We start from the raw sequence: 26431 nt of genomic DNA on the forward strand, positions 1-26431 counted from the left end.
GTGTTATAGACACCCTCAGTACTGACAGCTCCCTGGGAATGAGGACTCATGGCTTTCCCAAGAGTTAAGCCCCTGTGTCTTATATGATTCTAGGTCCTGGTCACATAAAGTTGAATACTGAGATACAAACTCTCTGTCATGAGGAATCCTACTGAACAGCTCACAGTCAGTGCCTGCTGGATTCAGAGCTTTGCTGGATTCTGCAGAGAACAACATAGGGCAAAAGATCTTTGTCATGTCAGGTAGTTTGAGGTTCTCACTGCATCCTTCCTACTGTGAAAAGGAAGATGAAAGGACTTGTAAGGAAACAAATCTTCTGTCTGACATTCATTCTTAGGTACTCACATTTAAAGTGGGTGATTATCTCATGAGATATTTCATATGTTATGGCCCAAAGCCATTCCTACCAACACTTCTGCTAACGACCAAATAATTGGTGAGAGACATGCCCTACACCTCTGGGTAAGCCATTACATATTATGAAGCTATTTTCTCCAGGGAATTACAGACTTCTCTTTGAATTTTGGATTTCTTTCTTCAGCTTTCAGTTCAGTTTACATTGAAGAAACCCCACCTGTGGGGTTTATCACAGCCCTTGCTGACATAAGAATGTTCTAGTTTTATTCTGCTCAGATGTTCTCTAACATCTGCTTGGAATGGCACACAATTCTTTCACAATACCTTTAACAATGAAAGACACTACAAGAAATAAAGCCCATGAAAAATATTATCCAAAGCTGGATCATAATTTAAGAAACCCTGAAATATTTTCATTTTCTCTCACCGTTACTAGTACTAGAAATTACCAAAAAACCCCTATATATCCCTAAGTATTTTCCTCTGGAGAAAAGATGTCAGAAGCTAAGTTTTCAAAAGCTTTTGTTATAACATTCCACACTTCTGACCATCATGCTTCATGGCTCTACTATTTTCAACAAAAGCAATTCACTGTGTATGCCTTTTCTTTTGGCATATTTATAGTTCTCTGCAGTAGATTAAAGAAGCACACTTCACATTTTGATCACATTTTGAGTTATTTTGTTGTAAAATAACTTGTTCTGAATGAATATAGACACTAATAACAGCTGCTGCTACGTTTAAAGAAGAGATATCATCTTACCCAGTGAGCTATTATTCAGGGCGTTCTCCAAATAATTGATCATTGCCTCGATATCACTGTCCTGTGGATAAATGATAGAATGAAAAGCATTATTGTGAGCACAAACTTAAACACCATGTAACAGAGTTATGATCCCATAAACAAAAAGAGTATCACTTAGAATAATGAGTGCAAACTACAAAGAGTCAACATTACTCAGGACTCTTTCTATGTTTTCTTCTCCTAAAATCCCAGGTTTGTGAACGATGTTATATACAAACAATTATTTATGACAGTTTCCTTGCAGTGTGTAGAAAAACTGCACAGAGTTTAAAGAAGGTATGTTTACTGTGGAGGGGAGAATGCAGTCTGAGAAAATACACCAGCATTTATGATTGGTGAGTTCTGGAATATTTAAAACACTATTACATCAAAAAAGGCAAGTATGTATTTTTTAACTATGCCCAAATTTCTTGTGCTTATGGCAGCTGATAATTTAGTGAAGAGTATTAGTACACTTGGTTGGCTTCCTGAAATGCAGAAGAAATCACACTCTGTTCTGCAAAATGTACTCATGAATGTGGAATAGCATATGTGATCCTAAGCAGAACCTGATAACACCATTCAGAGGCACTGTACACAGGGCTTTAAGCTGGTGGCCCAGGGGAGAAATTAATTGTTCCCGAATGTTTAATGACTTGGGCATTTAAGGTCATTGATTTCACTGAGACTTGATCAGACAAGATTCATCTCAGCCCATTCTGATCTAAATTAGGTGCCTTTTCCAATAGCCAACCTTCTTCATGCTGCAGTCCCTAAGACTTTCTTGTGGCAGCCTCAGCTGATAAAGCTACTTCAAGCCTTTCAATAACAAGTTTTCACTGGCACTTTCTAAGATTCTTGGGAAAGTCTTGCAGTTGTTTAGGTTAATAATCCATCACACTGTTCTAGGAAATACATCTAATGTAGGCAGGACCAAGTGACAACTAGAGGTGCCTGTTTTTGCCTGGGAATTGCAGCTGGAACTTAGCTGTTATGCTTTAAGTATACTTTCAGCTTTAACTTAATTTACCCAGAGTTAATATGTGAAACAACCCCACTCTGAGTATTTTACAGCCACAAGGAAGTTTCCTGACAATGACTCACCTTAAAGCATTCATGGGAGTGTTATCCTTAACCTTGAAAGAATGCAAGAATCTTCCTCATTACGGTCTCAGAAGAATTACATATGCATACATATATAATTAATTCATGGTATTGATATACACACACATTCCTAACAAAACCAGATTTCAGTAATATCAATAGGACAAAATCTTGGAAGGACCTTAATTGTCCCATGGGAAATGAGCATCAAGTGTATACTGTTTTCCCAAAAGTCATATATACCTGGTGATTCATTCTAGAGACAGTCTGTGATGCTTCTGCATCCTCTTCCTCCTCTTCACTGCCTTCTGAACAGGATTCAAACTCGTCATTATAATATTCTTCTGCAATTTCTGGGTCTTCTGGAATGTCTAAAGGCAATTATGTGTTTATAGCATATAGGCAGAAAACAAATGAGTGATCTTAAAAAGACAGCATCCATGTTATGTCACTAGCAATGACTTCTCTAATTGAAATCAAGGGATAGTTCTCAAATCGAACTGCTCATCTTTGATGACATGAAAAGCAGTGCTAAAGCTGTCACTGGCAAAGGCTCAGGTCTTCATCATATGTAAATGAATTATCTTAAAAGATTTTATATATAATATATGTAAAAACATATATATTGGACTGAAATCACTGAACAGAAAAATTCAGGCTGGATGGGACTTCATGGGAACAAAGCAGGGTCAACATTCAATTGAATCCAGCTTTTTGGTTTCTCTAACACACACAGTCTGTGGTGAACACAACTCCTAAGTTGAAACAGAAAATAATATACACCAGGTTATACATGAAAAGATACCAGAAGTAAGATCTACTTGTTTCTCTAAACTTTCCTGAAGCAAAAGCACGGCAAAATCAAAGAAACTGGGGTAAAGTCAAGCTATGCATACTTGGATGTCATGCCCTCTCAATTGATTACTATCATGAGTTTTAGTGAGAGCAGTGAGTGCAACATTAATACAGCCAATGAGTCTATGGAGTGCAATAATTGTTATTAAAACTGCACATATTCATCACAGCATGAAAGGCCTCAGCCCCTCTATTGTGTCTGCTAGTGTCTTCTGAGTCATCCTCTTCTCCTCCTACATTCTGCATTTCTTTATTGTTGGACTAAAAAATGAAATCCTCCCCTTCCTAAAGACACAAGGTATCAAAATCAGTCTTTTTACTCAAAATTGTAACTTCAGAATGTCTGCTTTGGCTACAGCAATGCTCTATACCTTGTGAGTGGCCCATGACCATCCAAAACTGCTGATGCCTCGGAACCATGCAGAGAGGCTGGCACTGCCCATCTCCCACTTCCATACCAGCTTTTGCACCCTTGTCAGAATTGCTCACTTCACCACTTATGAAATTGTTTTGACAATTGTTCATATATGGCCAGTTTATCCAAGCTCAGTAACACATTTCTTGGCTCAGTAATACAACTTTAAATTCTAGTTCAAACACTAGAGACGTTCCATTTAACTGGTCACGATTCAGAAACTGTTCCAAGTGACACTTGTGAAAGAAGACAGCATGTGCAGTGGATTGGAACTTGTATTTGGTTGATACAAATCCTTAAGACTTCCTTGGGTTTATCACAAGACTCTTGAAAGAAAGGCACCTTCAAAACATCCACACATTCATTTAGACTATCTGGTTCCATATAACAGTTCTTTGAGTCCTACTAAGCACAGCCAACTCCTATCACTCCCCCTCCTCAACTGGAGGGGAGAGAGAAGTATAATGAAAGGTTCATGAGTTAAGGACAGGGAGATGGCTCAGCAATGGGTGTCATGGGGAAAACAGACTCAACCTGGGGAGAAAAGGTTTGATTTATTAATGAACAATAAAAAGAGAGTAGGGAAACAAGAAATGAAATAGAACCTTAAAACATCTCCTCTCACTCCTCCTCCTTGCCAGGACTCTCCCTGCTCCCTGACCCAGCAGCACAGGGGATGGGGGGATACTGCTCAAGAAAGTCTTGTACAATCTTTTTGACTAGGAGGTCATTAAAAGAATTACCTTCTGATATGCTGTGTACAACATGGATGTAAAGCAAAATGGGGTGTTCTAAATGAGAACTAGAAATATAACCAAAGTTAAACATTACTTTATCATTCTCCTTTCAGCATTTTAAAAAGGAAAAAAGCTTCAATTCACTGATAGGCTTCAACGAATGATAATTCACCTGTTGTGACACGTGGAGGGAAAAACAGAGATAAAGAGGACATAAATCAGAGTAGCCTTATGGGGATCTTCTAGTGCTTGGTGCTAGAAAGGAAGAGGCTAGTTTCAAAATGTTTTCAAGGAAAAAATTCATTTTTTTAACCAAAATTAAGTTTCCAAGAAAAATGCTTTATTTGCAGGACACTGTTCCTTTCCCTCCCACAGAACCCCCTTCCATTCAGCCTCCTGGTATTTTATCAGTGTGTACAGAGACTAAGCATGAGAGGAAGAAAGGAGTTGTTAACAAAAATAAATGGCAAGAAGGAGGACTTTCATCACAGTTTCCCCCCTAAATTTCTGAGTGCTTTTCTTGTTTGGTTTTCTTTCTGCTAATTTTCTAATTGTCATATTTGCAGCAATCAGAGCTCTGGTAGGCTGTGACAATGAAGAAGAAGCCATGCTGCCTTTTCAAGCATGGTTTAAAGTTCAGCAAACCTAAAAAATTTTACAGATATTCAGAAATCCTTTTAGGATTTATGAATGAATGAAGAGAGAGAACAATATAGCAATGTAGTCAGTAACATGGAGTACTAAGTGAGCCTCGGAAGCTACTTCCTTTATGCAGAAAAAATTATGCATCTAGGGAGGAACAACCCCATGCACCAGGACAGGCTGGGGACTGACCTGCTGGAGAGCAGCTCTGCAGAGAGAGACCTGGGAGTCCTGGTTGATAATAAACTGAGCATGAACCAGCAATGTGCACTCGTGGCCAAGAAGGCCAATGGCATCCTGGGATGCATCAAGAAGAGTGTGGCCAGCAGGTCAAGGGAGGTTCTTCTGCCCCTCTACTCTGCCCTGCTGAGGCCTCATCTGGAGTCCTGTGTCCAGTTCTGGGCTGCCCAGCTCAAGAGGGACAGAGAACTGCTGGAGAGAGTCCAGCACAGGGCCATCAAGATGATCAGGGAAATGGAACATATTTCATATGAGGAAAGGCTGCGGGAACTGGGGCTGTTTAGTCTGAAGGAGACTGAGGGGAGATCTTATTAACATTTATAAATATCTAAAGGGTGGGTGTCAGGAGTTTGGGACATCCCTTTTTTCTATGTCAGATAGTAATAGGACAAGGGGTAATGGGATGAAGCTGGAACACAAAAAGTTCCACTTAAACATAAGAAAAAACTATTTCCCTGTTGAGGTGAGGGAGCCCTGGCACAGGCTGCCCAGAGGGGTTGTGGAGGCTCCTTCCTTTGAGGTCTTCAAGACCTGCCTGGACATGTTCCTATGCGACCTGATCTAGGTGACCCTGCTTCTGCAGGGGGGTTGGACTAGATGATCTCTAAAGGTCCCTTCCAATCCCTACCATTCCATGATTCTATGAATTTTTTTTGACAACTTTACAAACCTGACTGCTTCTTATACTGCCGTTTCCCCAGCACAAATTAAGCACAAGGAACAAAATGAAAGTTTGTCTTCTTGATAGGAAGTTTCATTTCAACATCACTTTTTGGACTCTTACCATGGTCTGTAAGTTCAGGCATGCAAAGCTGACTTGTCTCACTTCCACTTGGTTCATCCTGTTCTGTGGACACGCAGCTGCATGTAGTGACTGGCTGAGAATGAATTAGTGGTTGTGATGTCTGCACGTCAGATTCCTTAGTCGAACGAAACAGCATGGAGAAACAGTCAGAGCTTTCAGCAGGATCACAATCCAATGGTTGCTTTGATCTACACAACTGCTGGGATTTGTTTAAGGAAAATACTAAAATTGGAACTTTTTTGGTAGTGACTCTGTCTTATGCCAAGACAGATTTAACACTATTATCTCCAGACCCAAAGGGAAAGTCAAATGTATGTGAAAGAAAGGACAGAAGACAAAGAACATAACAAAACCTCACCATTTCTCTGATGCTTTCACTGACTGTTTCCAAACTGACACTTCTCCCTATGATAACATGTAGTGCTAGAATTGAACAGGCCTATGTTCTGTTGTAAACAGCTTAAAAGCCAAGGACAGCTTGCACTGAGAGTCATTCCAAGACTCCTTTCTCACTAAAAAGCCAGTTGAAATGTTAATATTCTTAACTAAACAAATGAAAGTACCCATACTCATCCAAAATTAGTGTTCAAAGGATTACAATTTTAAACTTATCTTGAAAATGAATGTATTTTGAACTCTATGTCACATAGATTGTCAGAAAGTACACTTCAGAAAGCAGATTAATGGGTTAATGGGTTCCTTAATAAAAGAAAACCATGCAAGGAATAAAGTTTGTCAAACCATATCTGAATAAATGAATGTACTTTCCCTCATCACAGATACCCAGGTTCAGCTAAGTGGTCCAAACTTCAATGCACTTCCAAATTATTAAGTCTCAGAACAGATCTGTGCCTGTAGTGCTAAAGAAAGTATGTTGGAAACAGAAGTGTGTTGTACACTAAGCATGTGTAACTGAGGACTCCAAAACAACAGCACATACTTACACACAGGACATTGACACTTGGCTGCTGGGAATTATGGGATCTGAATTCTTGCATTCTTTTGATATTTTCTTGATATTTTTCTTCTGCCAGCTGTCTGTAAATACAGAATAGTTGTGTTTAGGATGCAGTACCAGGGAGTGCACAAAGGGACCACAGAATGGTAGGGTTGGAGGGGACCTTTAGAGATCTAGTCCAACCCCCCTGCAGGAGCAGGTCTACCTAAAAGAAGATATGGAAAATCAGATTTCATAATTAGACTCATAATGCCAAACAGGCACACCATCTACCCAAATGAGGTTAGTTTCAGTGAAGTCTGAAAGAGATTTGAAGGCTTTAACATGTAGACCAGGTCTGTGAAGGTATTGGTTTTGCACTGTTTCAAGTACTTTCAGCCAGAGTCAGCTGAAAATGAATCTATTTAAAAGATTCATGACTGAGAATGAGATTTACAGCTTAATATGTTGTCTTTATATTACCAAATAAATACATTTAATTTTGGTGCTGGTGGAAAAAAAATCTAAGTAGAAAACAGTAAAATACAAGTAATCAAAGAAACTGAAAATCAATCTAGAACTACCCTGCAATTAGTATAATTTACTAATCTCCACCCATTTTAAACGAGACACTCTTTCTATTTATAAATTTCACATAAGTACAAAAATTGGCTTGCCATATTAACTCAAAACACCATGCAGAAGAGGTGTTAAATTTAATGCTTTTTAGACAGTGGTTTCAATGAAAGCATGTTTCTTAAAAATGAGAAGAAATTTGCATACTATCTCCAGGATCAAATGGAATGGCAAGTGTTAGACAGAAACGCTCCTCAGATGTATTTCTCAAAAGGAAATTAAAGCCTTTAAGTTTTTGTTTGTAGCTTTTGGGTACAGGCATCTCAAGCTGGCCTAAAAAACACTAGGATTTGATTTTACAGAGTATTTTCACTCAACTGCTATGCTACTGATTTGCAGGTACCTACAGGATTTCTGAGGTCATAAATTCCGACTTCATGTCACCTCAGTAGGACTTCACTGCCTTACTGAATTGCTAACTTGTCTGATAAAACATTGGCTATTTTTAACTGGGAAATACTCAAATGTGTCATCAAAACAGTATACTCTTATTTAAAACAGGAAATCCAGGCATAGATGCATAGCCCTCAAGTTGTTTCTCATACTCCACTCAGAAATGGTACTTTTTCTCCTTGAAATCCCCTCTTTTATTATGTCTCACTCACTTAATGAAAAAACAGATATCACAAAGCCTTTATAATATCTCCATTACCTCCTTTCGACAAGACCATCCTCTGAGCTGTTAACTTGTATTAGTAAATCCCTTAAGGCAAAACAAGTGACAAAAGATGGATTGTAAGTACATATCCAACTCTTCAGGCTGTGCAGTTTTTAAAACCACAAGCTGTTAAAAAAAGAGTTTCTGACTGCACACATCTGAAAGTCTCTCATACACTTATTTAACCATAAAAACAGTGACCAAAGTACCAGGTTTGGACTAATGTTCTGATCTTTTTTTTCCCCCTGTATAAATAATTACTGTGATTTAACTCACTCAAAATCCCCATTCACTTTGAGTAGCTGAGGACCCTTGCTAATTCTATTTTTACCTTGACAGTTGTAAGCCTCTCAATAGGCTATTGGATGGAGCAAACTACATGATTAGGACACAATGCCAACATTCTGCTCAACTTACTTCAACTTCTCTGCTTTCTGTTCTGCAGCATTTAACTTCCTCAGCCTCATTTGTTCCCGTGGTGTCATTTTCTGCACTTCAGACTGTTCCTGTAGAGTTTGCAAATCAACTTTCCTCTGCCTGAAATCAAATGTATACAAACTCATCTTTATGTAAAAATGTAAACATCTGTTTCAAATGCAATAATTCAGCTTCCTTATTAAGAATAATCCAAGCACAAAGACAGTCTTTAAATGAGAATCACAGAAAAAAGCAATGTTATCCATGCATTTCTCATTGATGGCTACAAGCTGTCTAGGATAAAAGAGAATATTAATGTGTCTTTAATGACAAATATAATTATCATGTTGTGTTCTTGAATTTCTGGTCCTAATAAATAATAACAATTTGCCAGTAAAAGTCTCCATAGGTTGAGTATGAATTATTGACATCTGTATCAGCAGTGCTTATCAACACAGGAGGGCAACGTTGATCCTGCATCAGAAAAAGGATACTGATCTCAGAGATTTATCTCACATCCTACAGTTATTACAAAAATGAAATGCCTTGGCAATCATGTTTCACTTTCACCAATTTATATTTATTATACCTTATATTTATGGTACCAAGCATTTGTTTCCAATTATTGGTTTTGAGTTTATGAGATAAATTCATTTCTGATCATTCACTTCTGAACTCAGTTTTGTAACCATTTCAATTGTAACAGACCTAAAGTGTAACAGCCAACACTATCATTTTGAAATTAGGATTTTAATAAATGAGAAGTTTTCTTTGTGCTTTCCAAACACTGACTACAGGGGGAAACTGTGCAAAGATATGAACGTTAGTGTGAAATATCAAAGAATAAGGACAAAGACAAGAGAGTTCAATTTTTCACAAAAATGGACCTAATTCTTCAAGTATGAATAATGTAGACATATTTTTTCCCCTGTAAAAAACTCAAAATTATAAGACATCACTGGCCTTAACTTCTCGCTGTAGTTGCAAGACAAATAAATACGGCATCCTATGGATTTATTAGCTGAATATTAGACTAAGTGAGCTTTTAGTTTGGTGTCATTTAGAAAACATAGCTTTCACATTCAATAATTAGCAGGTACACAAACAGCATCACTCTAAATGATCATGACATAAATAAAATTACATTCTAAAGCTTCCAAATGTAAAGACAAAGGTCACAGTTTACATACCAAATGGTGCTAAATTAATATATACCATACACACGTGTGCAATTTACACAGTTATGTAATAAAAGTATTTGATCTGCAAATCATTTTTCCCTTCTTAAATCTTAATTATGTCTCTCACTAACATGGCTGCTACTCTGTATTTCTGGGGAACAGGTCCCTCAAAATGTAAAGCACTGTAAGACTAACACAAGTGTTTACAATATGATTTATTTGGCAACGCTGTAATTACATATACTGCTGTCCATAAGACACTTAAAAATACTTACCTAGCATCAAAAACAGGAGCAGCTTCTTTCTGCCAGTTAGATGCCTTGTCTTTCACAGTCATGTTTGTGAACTTGGACTGTATAGTCTATAAGGAAATAAAACAGAAGTGGTGTCAACAGTTGAGGTTGAAGTGATCCAGATTCTTCAGCTATGACCCATTATAACCCTAACATAAAAACTGACTAAGCATCTTCCTTCCCCACCTTAGAAAGCCAAATAATGTGTACACTGAAGCAGGGACCAGGAGAGCAAGACACAGTTTTTAATTAAAACTTCAACTAACCAGAGATTTTATGTACCCAGGCCCAAATGATCTGCACTTCTTACTCATAAATGTCCACTGTCCTTATTGCTCATATCATTTAAAAGTGGATACATTCTACAAGTAAAGGCATCTCAGTCATATTTTTACTTTATCTCTGAGAGTCCTCTGGATTCATGTTCCCATAGAATCATAGAATGCCAGGGGTTGGAAGGGACCTTTAGAAATCATCTAGTCCAACCCTCCTGCAGAAGCAGGGTCACCTAGATCAGGTTGCATAGGAACATGTCCAGGCAGGTCTTGAAGACCTCCAAGGAGGGAAACTTTTCACTCAACACACTTTCTCTGTCTCCATTTAGATTATATATTAGGAAAAACTTCTTCACTGAAAAGGCTGTTAAACCCTGGAACAGGCTGCCCAGGGAGCTGATGGAGTCACCATCCCTGATGGCATTTAAAAGCACATAGCTGAGGTGCAGAGGGACATGATTTAGTGATGGATTTGACAGTGTCAGGTTAATGGTCGAACTTGATGACCTTAAAGGTCTTTTCTAACTGAAACAACTCTGTGATTCTTCTTTTGCAAAGTACATACTCAAGAAGTAAGTGTACAGCTGTATCACTTTCACTTATATACCTTCAGTTGTTCATCAATATAAGGGATTTTTAGGATCTCTGCAGCTGCTGGTCTCAATGAAGGATTCTTATTTAACATGCTGAAACATTAAAACCAAAAATCATAATGAAGCAATTTTCATATTAACTTTAAAAAGCTGCTGAACAAGGGAATAACATACCTGCACAGCACAGCATTCAGCTTGCTTGGATATCTATCAGGGAGAGAAGGTGTATCACCTTCTACAATTTTTAGCACAACAGACAAAAAGTTGTGTCCAGTAAATGCATGGTTCATGCAGCACATCTCATATAAAATGCATCCCAGAGACCTTGAAGAATAAAATAAAAGGAATAGTATAAGTAGTATTTTTTAAAGTAGCATGCATGGTGACATTACAGTTAGTAAAATCCCAACTGTATGCCCATTTATCCTGGCATTAGGATATTTCATTATCATGCTACCCTTTTCATATGACATATTTGTATGTTCAGATCTTTATAAACAGCAGTAATCATGATTTTATTTCCATAGATGCAGGTGAAAACTTAAATCCTGTGTATAAACACACATTCATTTACATGCATGTATGTATGTAAAAATAAAGTAAACCACTATTGTACAAACTGCCTTAAGTGGCTACTCATTGAATTCAGAAAGAAGTTTGTTAATTGGTGACTGGCTGACTCAGTGACTGACTGAGAAAGTAGTTTAGTAGCTTTGTTTAAATTGGTTTTGCAAATTAATTTCTGATAACAAGCTGAAAGTAAAATTCAAGTTCAAATTAAATACTGACAGTTTCAAATAACAGAAGTGTCTTCTGGTGTGGTTTCACTCATTTGGCCACATACTCAAAACAGATCACTAAATCGGTTTGTACTCAAACTATCATCTTAAGATACAAGATGTTTTAAGACACAAATATCATTAAATCAGATATTTTTCCTATTCCAAAGAAAACAATCCTCATCTTAGCTTGCAAGAATACCTGTACACCTAAAGTTCTCCTTAAGTCTTTCAGAAGATCTGAGCTTCTCAACTTGATTCTCTAATCATCACTTCATAAGTCCTGACCTCAAGAAATTCTGACATCTAACTGCAGACCTGGCACTTTTCTTTATACCTTTGATCCTTCTCTAAAACAGAGTGCCTTCCTGCTTCTGTCCTAACTATCCAGTTATTTTCATTTTCAGTCTCCTTTCCAAGTACCTTCTTTTCACATTTGCCTGTTTTCCAACTCATTTCCTAAGAAAGTCCTTCTACTTCCCTCTCAGACTCCTCTTGTCCACTTTAAAGTTTCACAGAAAGTTGCTTCCTTCCATCCATTTATCTCAATATCAGAAAGAGAACTATTTCCCTCTTCCTGGCAAAACCTTGAGTTGGCCTACAGTTATCTTGTGTCACGGCAGAGACTGGACCTGAATCTTAGTCTCCTTCGAAGTCCCACATAACGCAGAACAAGAGCAAACTACATGCTTCTTAACACAAAGAGTAAACCTTCAAATTGCCTCATATCATACAAATGCCCTGAAAGTGTTTTAGTGCAGCAGCATCAGCACCCTCCTAAGAGAGTAATTTAAAAAAATGTAAGAAAGTTCCTAAATAAGACCAAATGCTGACCTAGAAAGCAGATGCCTAGTCACCAAAATAACATGCTGACTACTCACCAAATGTCAGATTTTGTGTTATATCCCTGGTGCTTCAGTGTTTCTGGACTCATGTAGTATGGTGTCCCGGTGAACGTAGTTGCCAGATCACATGAACCCATCAAAAGACGAGAAACTCCAAAGTCCCCTAAAAGTAACATCAGAAACAATCATCTATTCATAGAAATCTATATCTATTACTATAAACTCTTTGTGTTTATTGTTAGACATGAAACAATGACTGTACATCTAAAAAAACTACCAGTATTTTAAAATATAGCAAAAAAATATTGCTTGTACTTCTTCAAAATAAAAATACCACAAAGTCACAGAACTACAGAACGATGTAGGTTCGAAGAGGCCTCACAAGGTCTTTTGATTTAAATCCCTGGCTCACAGTTAAGGCTGATGGCACTGCTCATGTCCAGGTCCAGACAAGCCTGGAGAATTTAAACTTAAGAAAAAACTATTTCCCTGTTGAGGTGAGGGAGCCCTGGCACAGGCTGCCCAGAGGGGTTGTGGAGGCTCCTTCCTCGGAGGTCTTCAAGACCTGCCTGGACATGTTCCTGTGTGACCTGATCTAACTGGACCTGCTTCTTCAGGGGGGTTGGACTAGATGATCTCTAAAGGTCCCTTCCAACCCCTACCATTCTGTGATTTCACTTCATCTCAAGGCCCCTGCTCCTGTGTCTGACTGTCAAACAAATGTTTTGACCACAAATCAAAATGCTGTATCAGATATTACTTGACTTAAATCTCCTTATTAACAAAATGTCTGCCAGATGTTCTGTCTTACTAAGAGATATCTTTTAAAAGTGTAGAAATCTCACCAATTTTAAGAAGATTATTTTTCAAAAATATATTCTTGGCTTTCAAATCTCTGTGAAGTATCCGTCTAGAACACAAAAAGAAATTCAACTTCATCCAACTTGAATCACTCACAGTCATGTGAATGACTCACAGTCATTCTCAACTCTTAATGTGTGACAGCAATTTTCCAGCCCCTTAGGAAAATACAGTATCTCTACAGTACAGAAAATGTGTTCTCAATTAATTCCTGTTAATAACAGTTCCAAAAGAGTTCCCTACAACTTCCAACTAAACACTTTCAACTAGCTTCATAACACAGTTATTTGTTATCAGCTCTTCTAAGGAGGAGGTTAGAACAGCATTTGGTATATATTTACATATACCAAATTTGTATTTATTCTGGCTACAGAACCTGTATTTGGTAATACAAATACAGTAGTTGTTCAGCCATTTAGAACAGGCAAAGGAAACAACTGAGAGCCTAAGATTCTTGAGATGTAGGCAGGATCAAATATAGTAATAGATTTGAATTCTTCTTGAGCAATCCTTATGTGTCATCTGAAATTGTATTGAATTACTACAATTTTATGCATTGAGATACTGAAGCTATTTCCAAAACAGTTTCAAGACTAGAAAACACATATTCTACAAGACAATTGCAACAAGCACTTTAGTCCACAACTCATTTGAAAAACATCTTTTGCAAGAGGGGAAAAAAATGATTAAATGCAATACACTCAGGTTGTAAGTGGTGAAAAGTAATGAAAAATAACCACTAGAACACTTACATGAATTTGGTGTTTTCACAGAAATCTAGTTTTCTGAGTACTCATGCAGGACAGAAGACTACAAATTCTAGTTAACAATCAGCTTCAAAAAACTGAATTCTCCTCTACAGATTCTGCTTGTAACCTACTCTTCAAACTTGATATCTTCTCCCCTTGGCTGCATATAAACATTTAGGCCATTATTTTAGGCCGATTAGCTCATCTCCCCCAAAGATGCAGGTGATGACAACAAACATCACCTGTTCTCTGCTAAGACAGTCCTTGCAGTAGTCACATTTTGATTTCTAAAAGTTCAAGGGGAATAATATTCAAAAGTTTCAGCTTGGCAGGATGAAAAATGTTGGACTTTTGGGCTACAATGCTCTTCAGAAACGTTTCTGTGTTTTGTTCATTAATGTGACAACTTCAGAGTTACCAATAGGCAAAAGCATCAGGGAGCAGACAGAGGAAAGCTGAAGATGAAAACTAGGTTCACTCTGATTGGCTGTTTCTGAAAAACTGTCATCAAGAGGAAGCTGGTGCTGCCATCTGCTCAGCTGCTCCTCCAGCTCTCAGTGAAATCTCAGTGCCTAAATCACACTGGAGGCAAAAACACCACTCATGGAGATGACCAGGTAGGTATTGACCTGTATCTGTCCTCGCTGAATCCAAGTGTGATCTCCACACATCACTGTCTAGGTGATTTGCAGCAATTTTCTAGGTTAATCTTTGCTGAGCTGCTAAAAATTATGTCTGTTTTTAAAGAATGTGTGTATGTAACTTCACTGGTTTTAGTGTTTTACTGGGAATATATAAAGCATATATACTGGATTATTTACATTACATTTCTACAAACAATCTTTGTCTTTTATTTTCTTCTATCAACATTGAACTATTTCTGTTGTGCTAATTTTTTCTATTGGCACTTAGTAAAAGTGTCTAATGCTGAAAGAAATCTACCACTGCATTGCTAAATGATCTAACCCACCGTGTTCTTGCAGAATGGATAATTAATTACACCTTATGTACACGACATATACTACAGCAGTATGGTGAACAGAACTTTACACCAATACATGACAATTCATGCTGTTTCATTTCTCTTTGAATATCTACAACTAGTCATTAAGACTACTCCCCTTCCAAGCTAAATGCTCTCATACCACATGACCATACCTTCTGTGCATATAGTTGACTCCAAGTAACAACTGTATAAACCAGTCTATTATTTGTCTTTGAGTGAAGATCTTCCCAGATTCCTTGTACTCTTGAATTTTAAAGTCTAGATCTCCACCCTGAAAAACATCACAACATATTTGTACATTTAAAGTTCACTTCACTTCACTTTCTTAGGCCTTCAGACTCCTTACCATGTAGTATGTAAAATTAATGCATATGAACTCTGAGCCCTGTCAGCACCAAAAGCATACACAGCTGGGGATCAAAATGAGATCAAGCATCCTGGCTGTGTAGGGAAAGGAGGTCAGTTTTATGATACTGTTACACAATATAAGCAAAGTTTTCAACTGTCTCACTTCATGCCACCCAACTCTAGACATGTGCATCTGAGCTGATCACCTCAAACACCCTTTATAGTTGACACAGAGGAACAGTCACCTGTATAGGGCAGCTAATAGCTCTCTATCTTGGAGGAAGGGACGGATCACATTGTAGAAATGCTGTTTCTACATTGACTGGCTAATATGTAAACACCTATATTAAGTAAAAGTGTCTGCCACAATCAGTTCAAATAAGTTGATACATTTGGGGAAAGCATTTACACTGAAGTCAAACATTGCACAGTCAAGAGATTCTCTATTATGCTGAAATAAGCACGTCAGCAAAGAAACCATGCTGTTCTCTTAAGAATTAAAATACAGCCTCTCTCATGGTATTCTTCTTCCAAACTCCCTCTTGCCAGAAACAAAGCAGAATTAAAGCTTCGAGAATCTGTAACATGTTATCCTAAATACTTCATTAAAATTACAATCAATCTTGAAGTAACACTAGAAATGGAGCAATATGACACACAGCAGCCAGTGAAAAAAACCCACAGCCCAGAAAATACGTAACAGAAGAAAGACTACTTGAAAACCCTAAGTCAGATATTTGGAAAAATCATTTGAATCAGTTGCATGATGAGAAAGGGTTTTGAGGAGACTTATATGAAAAATGTTCATTTTGCTAAAGAATAGACAGCTGGTTGTCAGCTGGTTGTTTATTCAGTTTATGAAATAAATGGGTTTTGTCTACAAGAATGGACATTAGTGGCAAGCACTGTGTTGAGGTAACTACCCCCAGAGCAAAGGGACTGTGAGTCTTCTTCTACTCTAGTTACTAATTACTTTATATCAGGGCAGCTTACTCTCCATAAGTTGTTACCTTTACATTATACATTCTTCATAAAATTAGAAGTTTTATGTGCCATATACAAGAAAATAGATGTACAACTGTATTGGGGCCACCAGACCTCCTCATCATCCCTTCCCTCCTATGCACTACCGACTCTCAACATTTTATGATGTCTTCAGTATTTCTTGGTTTTCTGTTCCCAACACTTCAATGCTTCCCACTGCTACAAAACAAGCAGGTCCTTGCAGATCCATACATTTCTGTCCTGTACTTTGATATTTATTTACAGTAATTCATGTGGTCCCTGAGGTTCCTGGAGAGTGAGTGCAGTAAAAATATGTTTCACCATGGATAAAAAAAATGTTCTACCTGAAAATGTCCTGCAATTTTTTAATTGAAATGTCTGAATCATCTTGTTCCCTAGGGAAGAGAATATAGCTTCAGCTCTCCATCTGCCTCCCTGATGCAGCCCTTCTGGGAAGGGCTCTTCTCTTCCTTCTGGGAAGAGAAGCTCTTCTGGGAACCTGGAGCTCTCAGCAGCTGCTTCTCCTTTGCAAATCTAAACGTCCAACAATTTCCTTCTGGTTGCTTGAGGCAGAGCAGAGGAAGGAAAGAAGTGTGCTGGGTACTCTGGTGCATGGCAACCAGATGGGCTGTGTCTGAGCCTACTCACACACCATGAAAATAATGACTCACCTATTCTAGAGGGTTGCCCTAGACCATCCAGAGCCAAGTGTGGCGATAGCCCAGGACTCGGGGGCTGCTTAGGCATGTGTCTGCTGGCTACTGGCCACAGGGAATTACGTACGATCCAGGTGAAGATACATGAACTGCAGCAGGCTCCAATCATCATTTCTCCCTATCCCAATGCATCCTCTCTCACAATCACACACCGCCATGAAAAAACACAATGAAAACAGGTGTAGGACCTCTGGAGTTAGGCTAGTGAATATTCCTTTAAGTTGGGTGACATTTCCTTCAAAAAGTGTAAGGAGAATAAAAATAGTCAAATAAAGTACTACATGTGCGCTCAAGTAACTGTGTGGCTTTTAGCCTTAAAGCAGAGAAGACTGGTCTCAATGTCCTACAATTAATTGAACCCTGCTTTTTGTATCTAAAAAAGGAAAACAAAAACAGATCATAAAAGATTTTCTGAAATACTGCTGCTATGAAACTGTGAAGAAGTTTGTTAACCCAGCTTTGCATTTTGGAAGGTCAGTATAATGAAGTTCATAAGGAATTTAACAAAATAAGTGCTTTGGGAGTTTCCAAGCTGTAGTTTCTATTTCAATATCAAGAGTATCAAACGTACCAGTAACTTATTTAAAACAGCTTAGCATCTAGATCTGATAATGTGAACAGGCATTGATTGCTTTAGCTATTGCTTTTGCTCAGATTTCCCTGGTGTATGTATGCTCATATCACAGCTGAGAACACAGTGAACAGACAGAAACAACTGACTGGGGGAAAGTACAACTAGTTCTGGTTTATGATGTATTAAAATGATGCAACTTTTAAAGTAAATATCTGTAAAAACTGTCTTGTATTGAAGTCTGATTTTTGTTACGAAATGAAATACAAGAATCACAAAGGCATTTTTGTTTGAAATCTGAGTTACCTGACGATGTTTATTTAGCTTGTAAGACTTTGATTCGGGAAAACTGCCAAAGGGGCTCAACAAAACATCCAAACAGAACACATAAACTTCTTTTCTACAATTCTGAATTAATTTAGTTATAACAATGAAAGGTGCTGAGGTGAGGAAAGGAGAGCAATGTTCTCTTGTTCACAGGACAGGTACAGCACAGGGCAGCTGGACACTCACTCAATGCTACTCGTGCAAGACTGAACAAAGTACTGTGACTAAAGAATAAGTCGCACTACTTTGGAGAAAACAGAATAAGGCTCAGAAGGTAGTTCTGCTTCCATGACAACTTAATGTTTATATTTTGGCTTGAGTCTGCCAAAGGACCAGTTACTGCCAATCTGGTAATTACTCTATGCACGAGAAACTGAACATTCTTCCCAACAGGATCAGGTAGCAACACATCTTTCTGATTCTCTATCTATGCACGATTTCAAAGGGCATCTTTTAGGTAAAAAGACCCAGATCCCACTACACATGCAGGCAGGTTATAGATAAGTAAATACAAAAGTATATCTTCTAGAAATTCTCCTACTAAAATAGAAATTTTATAGCACTATGTAGAAACTTGCTTTGTACTCTCCTTGTCTGAACAGTTGATTAAATACATAGTAATAGCTTAAATGCAATGATGATACACGGTGTGTTCTTTAGGAAAAAGTCAGAAGCGCGTCCTTGGGGACTAGCTGTCATTCTGGCCTGATCTAGCAGTCTCAAAACTGAAAAGATTCAGATGCATAGCCAATGCATACATCTCCTCCTCCTTTATTTATCTTGGGCTCATACATTCTCAGGTATTTGAGCACACGACTCCCAGATTCTGGGGTATCTCCACATCAAAACATTTTCATGGAAGGTAGTTTACATTTCCTGAATACAAGTTTCCAAGGAGTGCTGCAGCAGCTTGATGTGAAGAGTTTCTACATGGATGTTAAAATAACATGTGAAAAAATATTCAGATTGCATTAACAGAATTGAACACTTCATTTATTTTTTTTCTTTCAAATCCCAGTAATAAATAGGCATTTAAGTATCAGCAAAGAAAGCTTCTAAGGAAGCAATGACTGGCAGGAATAGTACTGCTTTAATTATTCACACCAAGGCCAAATGCTTGAAGAAACGTGATTAGCTAATGCAAGTCTGATTAGTGGACAGGTAACCCAGTAGTCCAAGGTCATTAGCTTCCAAAGCATTTCAAATATCTAGCAGAGCACAACTGAAGAATCTGCTTCACAGTTTCATTAAAAAAACCAATAAAAATCACTGTATGTATGACATTATTTTTGTTAAAAGCACATCTATATTTAATACAAAGTGGGTACTTGTTTTCTATAAAGCCTTCTGAAAAGCTGGCTTAAATATGCTTAAATTCTTATTATAAAATCTTAAGAGTGATTTCAGCAACATGTTTTTAAACCAGATGATGGGGTCAAAAGAACTGGTAATCATACTGTAGTATGTCCTGCTTTAATATTTGCTATATCTGCTACACTCTGGTCTTTGACTCACACTATTCTTCATTCCATAAAGCTAATATTGCTAACAAACTCATCATCTATATGATCAGGCTTAAACTTCTTATAATCACCTCCAAATCACCAATGAGTATTCCCTTCCTCATTTAGATCATATTTCATACTGTGCCCCTGCACTGCTAATCTTCTCCTGTTTTACGTATCAGTAGCATATATGTGGTACAACCATCTCAGATCTGCTAACGTGTCTGCGTTTAAGTCTTTCTTTCAACACTCATTATAGTGAATAAAATGAACTTCTGTTTAAAATTATCTGTTTCCTCTTCCCTGCTTTGTTTGCCTATGAGCTGTGAGTCTCACGTGAGGAGGTAATACTGCTTATTTGCAATATGCCTAACAAGTAGTAAGTGAAACAAGTAACAAAGAAAGAGTAAAATTCAAACTAAAACATTAAAAAAAAGGCTAGGCTTCTTTTAAGGCTCTATTTTATTCTCTCAAATTTCTTCAAAGTAATTTACAAATCTCACCTCACAGTACTCAGTGATAATGCAGAAACTATCTCGCTCCACAAAGCTTGCATAAAATTTGACAATGGATGGATGGTTTAATTTGGAGAGCAGTTGTGCTTCCAGATTTGCTTCAACTGTTTCATTAGGCTTTAATTCTCCTATAGAGATTTCCTTTAGAACCTTTCTAGAGGGAAAAAAAGAGAAAACTTTACATCAATAAAACCAGAAAAATATAAAATCATGTTATGCTAAAAAAAAATATAATCATATAATGCAAAATAATGATATTAACCAAGTATTTGGCAACATGAAATGATAAGGAAAATATGGGTCAACAAAGAGAATGCCTTAAAATGCAAATAAATATGCTAGACACCACAGCACTAAAAATACTATTTTGAAGTATTTTTCTCACTAATTCCCTATTGGACTGTTTTCTTTATGATATGTTTTCAGTGCTATGGATTAAACATAAATATTTTAACATAAATAAATAAATAAATTTAAATATCAATTTAAAAAATTCTGATTTCAAACCTACTGTGAGCATATGCTCAAGATTCATACATGAAAAGGAGTAGCAAGAAACGATCTGGTTTTGCTGCTCTGCCAAAGTCTGTCCATGGAGGCAGGTGAAAAAGCACCCAGAGGGTAGTTTTTCTGGTGGTAAACTCAGGATGCTGATTTTTTTTCCTAAAGATTGGCCTGCCCTTCACCTGAACACCTAAGTGAAAAGTGCAAATCTGGATTTGTGGATGAATCCTCAATCTACTGTTTCAGTGTCTAAATCTCCTGAAAAAAAGGCTGAAAAATAAAGGGATTTTTTTCATATCCTTCAACTTTAACAAGTGAATGTGCCATAAGAGAATTTGTAGTTCCGAGACAGAACACGGAGTTGGAGTGTTTATTGTCAACTTGTCCTGGAAAAAAACCTCTTAGTGCAGGGCACTCTGAAGGAGCATATTTTGCTGAGATCTTCCTGATGAAGTGTTTAAACAAGGTATACATCACACAGAGACAGGTAATTTTCATCTACTTTACCAGCCACTGAAGAATGGATCATTGGTCTGGGTCTGAAGGAGCAATTTGAGACTATTACGTGGTATGATGGCATTTTACTGAAACAAAGTGATGAATTTCCAATAACTTTTGAGTACATGGAAGGTAAGTTCCACACTGAAGTGATGTCTTCACAGTGCTTTTAGTCATTTCCACAGTCAATAAAGTCAAGTAAAGTCACAGTAGTTAAACATGACAGCAATAAAACAGTAATTCACTGGATCTAAGGAGAGAGAGCCCAGTATTTCTTGATCATTTCTTCCTAAATCTCAACCATCAGTTTCTCACTAACAACATACCAATTTTTACATAAACTTGCCTAATCCCTATCTGGCAGCATGAAGGAAAAACCATGTCAATTTGATCTGTCTGTATCTCTACAGACAAACTTCATACTATGCAGGCAGGAAATACCTGTTGCAATCTTCTCATCTTCAGTTGACGTGAGGACATTATTCTTTTCTTCATGTAGATTGTGTGAGAGAACTGACAAAATGAGTCCCTATTAAACACCACTTAATACAAGTTTCTTGTATACTCAGGAGAGTAATAAAAGCCAGATGTGTTGATACATACAGATAGCTTGTCATCTTAGCCACTCGGTGGTTTTGATGCTATCATCAGCTGTCACACAACAAAACAGGTGCTTTTCTTGTTTAAATTAATTCCCAGAAGAAGAAATGAGCCAAAATAACTTTGTAAATAAGGTATTGGCTTTATGCTGCACAATGCTAATTCCTATCCAGAGATGAAAGTTACTTGCAGCTAGAAAGAAAACTTTGATCATGCAGTTGAGATTAAGCATATCTGCATGCCACTGGTTTACATGTGTATTGTTTCTGTCTGTACATAAGGCTGATTTTACTGCATTTAGTATGAAGAATATAACTAAACTTCATACTTTCTGCAAAGCTTTTGATGTGTACTTTAGTAAATACACTTAAAAAATTAAAATGTATTGATTAAGTCTTGACAAAGAAGTTATGTCAGAGTCTCAGAAGTCTGGACAAGTCTCCAGATCTAAAGTGGCTCTTCCCTGATAACTTAAGAAGCAAAATAATGAAGCTAAAAGTCTTCTATGAGAAATTAATCTATATAAATTGACCATACTTTACAAAACAGAAAACACTTAAAGTGCACTTATATTAATTCTACTCCATTTCAGCATTTAGGCAAGTAACTTCTACCCCAAAAAGCATCTCAAATGGGCAATTTCTGTGATTCACAGGACTCCAATGATAAGTCAAATTCGGCGCCCCTGGTGATGAACAGGATGACAGAAACATAGTTAGGTAACATAAAGGATTTTAAATAAACTTTTTGAAGGACATGACATGAACATTTAGAAATAATAGATTCTCCTGTTAAGATTTTGGCAAAACTCCACCTGAAGTAAATAAGTCCACCTGAATGACAAGTTTTTTGGTAAAATTTGCCTCTATATTTTCTGCTAATTAGGCTCAAGCAGGATTTAAAGGGTCCAAAACTATTTCAGATATATGTTACTACATAACTTCTTAAATAAAATCTTGTGCTCCTTTTATCATTCCTATGGCCATTACTAATTTATTAGTCAAGGCATAAACCTATTTCAGTCCTAAGTATTGCTGTTGTAGTGGGTTTGTGTGACCGGGTTTTGGTAGCAGGGAGCTACAGGGGTGGCTTCTTTAAACAAAGAGCTGCCAGAAGCTTCTGTAGCTGACAGGGCCAGTGCTAGTTAATTCTAAGTTGGACCTGCTGCTGACCAAGGCCAAGCCAATTAGCACCACTGATATATTAGTAAAGCAATTGTCGTCATCAAAAGTTGTTTTTTCCTGTCCTCCAAAACAGCCCATTCATGCTGTTCAGGAGCATTCATAAACATCAAGAACTTCTCCCTGCAATCACCACTAACAGTTGCTCTATGCACACTGGAATTGCTGTAGATGGATTAAAAATTTTCCAAAGAAGCACTTTGAAGAATTGAACCGTGCTTAAGTCCCACTGAATGGCAATGAGATTTATTAAATTTACAAGTGACATGGATGACTCACTTTTCATTTCCATCAGAAGCCACAATTACAGCACCTATAAGCATTGTTTGGGATGCCTAGTTTTCAAATGCTCTAACATATGCACTAGCACTGAACAGTTCAGCTCTTGATGTAAAAAGTTTATGGCTATTGCAACATTAATGGTTCCTAATTAGTATCCCAAAGAAATGCAGAATATCTTATCTGGAACACGAAAGAGAACACTGCTAACTTATTTCATCATTTTCTTCTGCACTGGGAAAAGTCTCATATACAAAGGGGTATTCTTTGTATTGTTTTTGGTTAACCATGTGTGACAATGTTGGGAAAAAAAACATAATTATAAAGCAAAGCAGAATACTTGTGTTTTCCTCCACAGAACTGAACAAGTCATATTACTACTGCACAAAAGCAGCTTTAATGTTATTTATTTAGATATTAAATATGTATTTACTTTTAATAATTATTTGGGATAGTTTGAGTTTTCATCTATATTGATTAAGAGTTACAAGATAAAAGTGTATATTCATTACTAAAGGAAGAATTTTCCTCTAAAACCACATTTTTGAGACCTAAGGATTTTTTACCTAGACAGAAATGAAAACAATAAGACGTAATTACAATTATTGTCTAATCATATGTTTCAGCTGTAAATGAAATACAAATAGACTGTGACTGAACTGAAGAAATTCATGTCTCCTCAGGAAAAGTACGAAAAATTATTATAGAGTACAAACTAGATACCTATGATATTTTTTTTTAGCAATATTTTATCTCTACATATTGTATTAGCACCATCTACTGTTCATTCATCCTTTTTTCTACAGCCTAGTCTAGTTTAAGAATGCAATTAAGTTGCATTCTGTTACTAACCTAAATGGAACTTTAGAGAGAATGTGGCAAGGACTAAATCATACAATCACAGAATCATAGAATGGCAGGGATAGGAAGGGACCTTTAGAGATCACCTAGTCCAACCCCCTGCAGAAGCAGGGTCACCTAGATCAGGTCGCATAGGAACATGTCCAGGTGAGTCTCGAAGACCTCCAAGGAAGGAGCCTCCACACACTCCCTGGGCAGCCTGTGCCAGGGCTCCATCATCTCAACAGGGAAATAGTTTTTTCTTATGTTTAAGTGGAACTTTTTGTGTTCCAGCTTCATCCCATTACCCCTTGTCCTGTTGCTGGCTACTATAGAAAAATGGGATGTCCCAACCTCCTGACACCCACCCTTTAGATATTTATAAATGTTAATAAGATCTCCCCTCAGTCTCCTTCAGACTAAACAGCCCCAGTTCCCGCAGCCTTTCCTTGTATGAAAGATGTTCCAGTCCCCTGATCATCTTGGTGGCCCTGTGCTGGACTCTCTCCAGCACTTCCCTGTGCCTCTTGAGCTGAGGAGCCCAGAACTGGACACAGGACTCCAGAAGAGGCCTCACCAGGGCAGAGTAAAGAGGGAGAAGAACCTCCCTTGACCTGCTGGCCACATTCTTCTTGATGCATCCCAGGATGCCACTGGCCTTGTTGGCCACGAGGGCACATTGCTAGCTCATGGTTAGTTTATTACCAACAGGCAACCTGCCTGAACATGTTCCTATGCGACCTGATCTAGATGACCCTGCTTCTGCAGGGGGGTTGGACTAGATGATCTCTAAAGGTCCCTTCCAACCCCTACCATTCTGTGATACTTCTCAGCTTTCATTTAGGTAACTCAATTGTAAAAAAACCCAGGACATCACTACAATGAAGTTTCTATTGAAACCCCTCCAACAATTGAGTCCTTACGATTACACTAAATCAAGTCCTGAAAGCATCCATTTGTTACCAAAAAATCTTGCCTAGAGTAAATAAATAAGAAATCATCAGAATTGAAGACAGAAGTCCATTAAAATACATTCAGAAATTGTGACTGACATTTTCACGCTCCCTTTAAATGTTCCATGTTTCAATGGGCACGTGCAATGGAATGAAGTGTTACAGAGACAGACATTGCAGTAGCTGGATCTGATTAGACAAAGGATTCTTAGTCTAAACATCAAGTTCATAAGGATGGATAAGCATGGGATGGAAGGCAAAAAAAACCCCTAAGCACTTTGGTAAGAACTTCAAGGAACAAATTTATTTCTAAATAAAAAAAGACTTCAAAAATGGTTCAATTATACTATACACACATACATTACCTATTGACATAATGATGAAATTACAGCTTATAAATTAGAGAGCTTTAAGCATTTAAATAACAATTTTGTTACAAAGAAAAAAAGTAAATTCATAAACTTTGGCATACACCTTTGCTCTCCTCATCAGGACAATGATAAAACTCACCTTCTTTCTAAGTAAACACCAGGGTCTTCTCCACAGTGTCTATTTTACATTAGCAACTTGTCCAACCAATAAGTGACAAGTATTTCAATTGCTTTTATTCTTTGTTACAAAGCTTCAGAGGTGTGCATCACTATGAAGATGAGGGTCTGTGATTTTCTATCTACCTTCACTCTGTCTTGCAACAGGTAAATTAAAAAGGACTTAGATAAAACCACAATAAGATAGGCATAGCTTATCTGATACTTTAAACAAAACCAGACTCTGTTGGAATGCTAAGTCAGCATTAAGCCTCCTCCTTTCTTATAGCTTCGCTAAAGTTAGACAGTTAAGGCTGCAATGTAACATCAGACTGAGAGATGAGACATGAATACAAAGGAAACGTCTACAATGCAATAAATAAGATCCAAATATTGTTATTTTATCTATGCAAAGGGTTTACTTACAGTTCTTCTCCTTGTTTTGCTTTTCTATCAGAAACCAGATACACATTTCCAAAGCTTCCATTGCCAAGTTTCCTCTGAACAGCATATCTTCTTGCAATCATAGCACCTGAGCCAGCAGAATTACATCTGGCCACAGTGACAGGCTTTGCAGTTTCTTGAAATTTCAGCATTTCTCCATGTAACAAACTATACAAATTTCTCTAGAATGTAGTTGTCAAATCCTTTTCCATGGATGTTCACAGGAAATACTTGAAACAAAAAAAAACCCCAAAACTGATTGTCAATGTATTATTCTTATGAAAATCTTCATTTAATTCTATGACAATGCTCAGCTTGCAGCAAAATAAAAAACTCCAGATAATGTTGAGGTGACATAGCCAGCCTTCCTCTAAATCAATCACAAATGAATTCACTGAACTGATAACACAGAGAATAATGTGTTTATTATGCATAAGCAGGTGATTACA

General features: G+C 37.4%; 1 protein-coding gene across 2 annotated transcripts in view; it reads right to left on the bottom strand.

The window, feature by feature from the left end:
* NEK11 (NIMA related kinase 11) overlaps positions 1 to 26431 on the bottom strand; it is a 34597-nt gene that overhangs the window by 6531 nt on the left and 1635 nt on the right. The window contains exons 2-15 of one of the 2 annotated variants that reach the window (XM_061997357.1): positions 25965 to 26212; positions 20145 to 20310; positions 15322 to 15440; positions 13399 to 13463; positions 12590 to 12716; positions 11104 to 11253; positions 10944 to 11022; positions 10044 to 10129; positions 8588 to 8707; positions 6884 to 6977; positions 5919 to 6054; positions 2489 to 2616; positions 1121 to 1181; positions 140 to 273 (exon numbers count right to left, since the gene is read on the bottom strand). In XM_061997357.1, coding sequence (XP_061853341.1) covers positions 257 to 273; positions 1121 to 1181; positions 2489 to 2616; positions 5919 to 6054; positions 6884 to 6977; positions 8588 to 8707; positions 10044 to 10129; positions 10944 to 11022; positions 11104 to 11253; positions 12590 to 12716; positions 13399 to 13463; positions 15322 to 15440; positions 20145 to 20310; positions 25965 to 26134 — 1518 coding nt within the window. In that variant the 5' untranslated portion in view covers positions 26135 to 26212 and the 3' untranslated portion in view covers positions 140 to 256. Of the gene's footprint in view, positions 1 to 139; positions 274 to 1120; positions 1182 to 2488; positions 2617 to 5918; positions 6055 to 6883; positions 6978 to 8587; positions 8708 to 10043; positions 10130 to 10943; positions 11023 to 11103; positions 11254 to 12589; positions 12717 to 13398; positions 13464 to 15321; positions 15441 to 20144; positions 20311 to 25964; positions 26213 to 26431 lie in introns of those variants that run through there. The other variant, XM_061997356.1, reaches the window with a different exon arrangement.

The sequence above is a fragment of the Colius striatus genome, chromosome 5, assembly GCF_028858725.1.
Source record: "Colius striatus isolate bColStr4 chromosome 5, bColStr4.1.hap1, whole genome shotgun sequence".
In the NCBI taxonomy this organism is placed as follows: domain Eukaryota; kingdom Metazoa; phylum Chordata; class Aves; order Coliiformes; family Coliidae; genus Colius; species Colius striatus.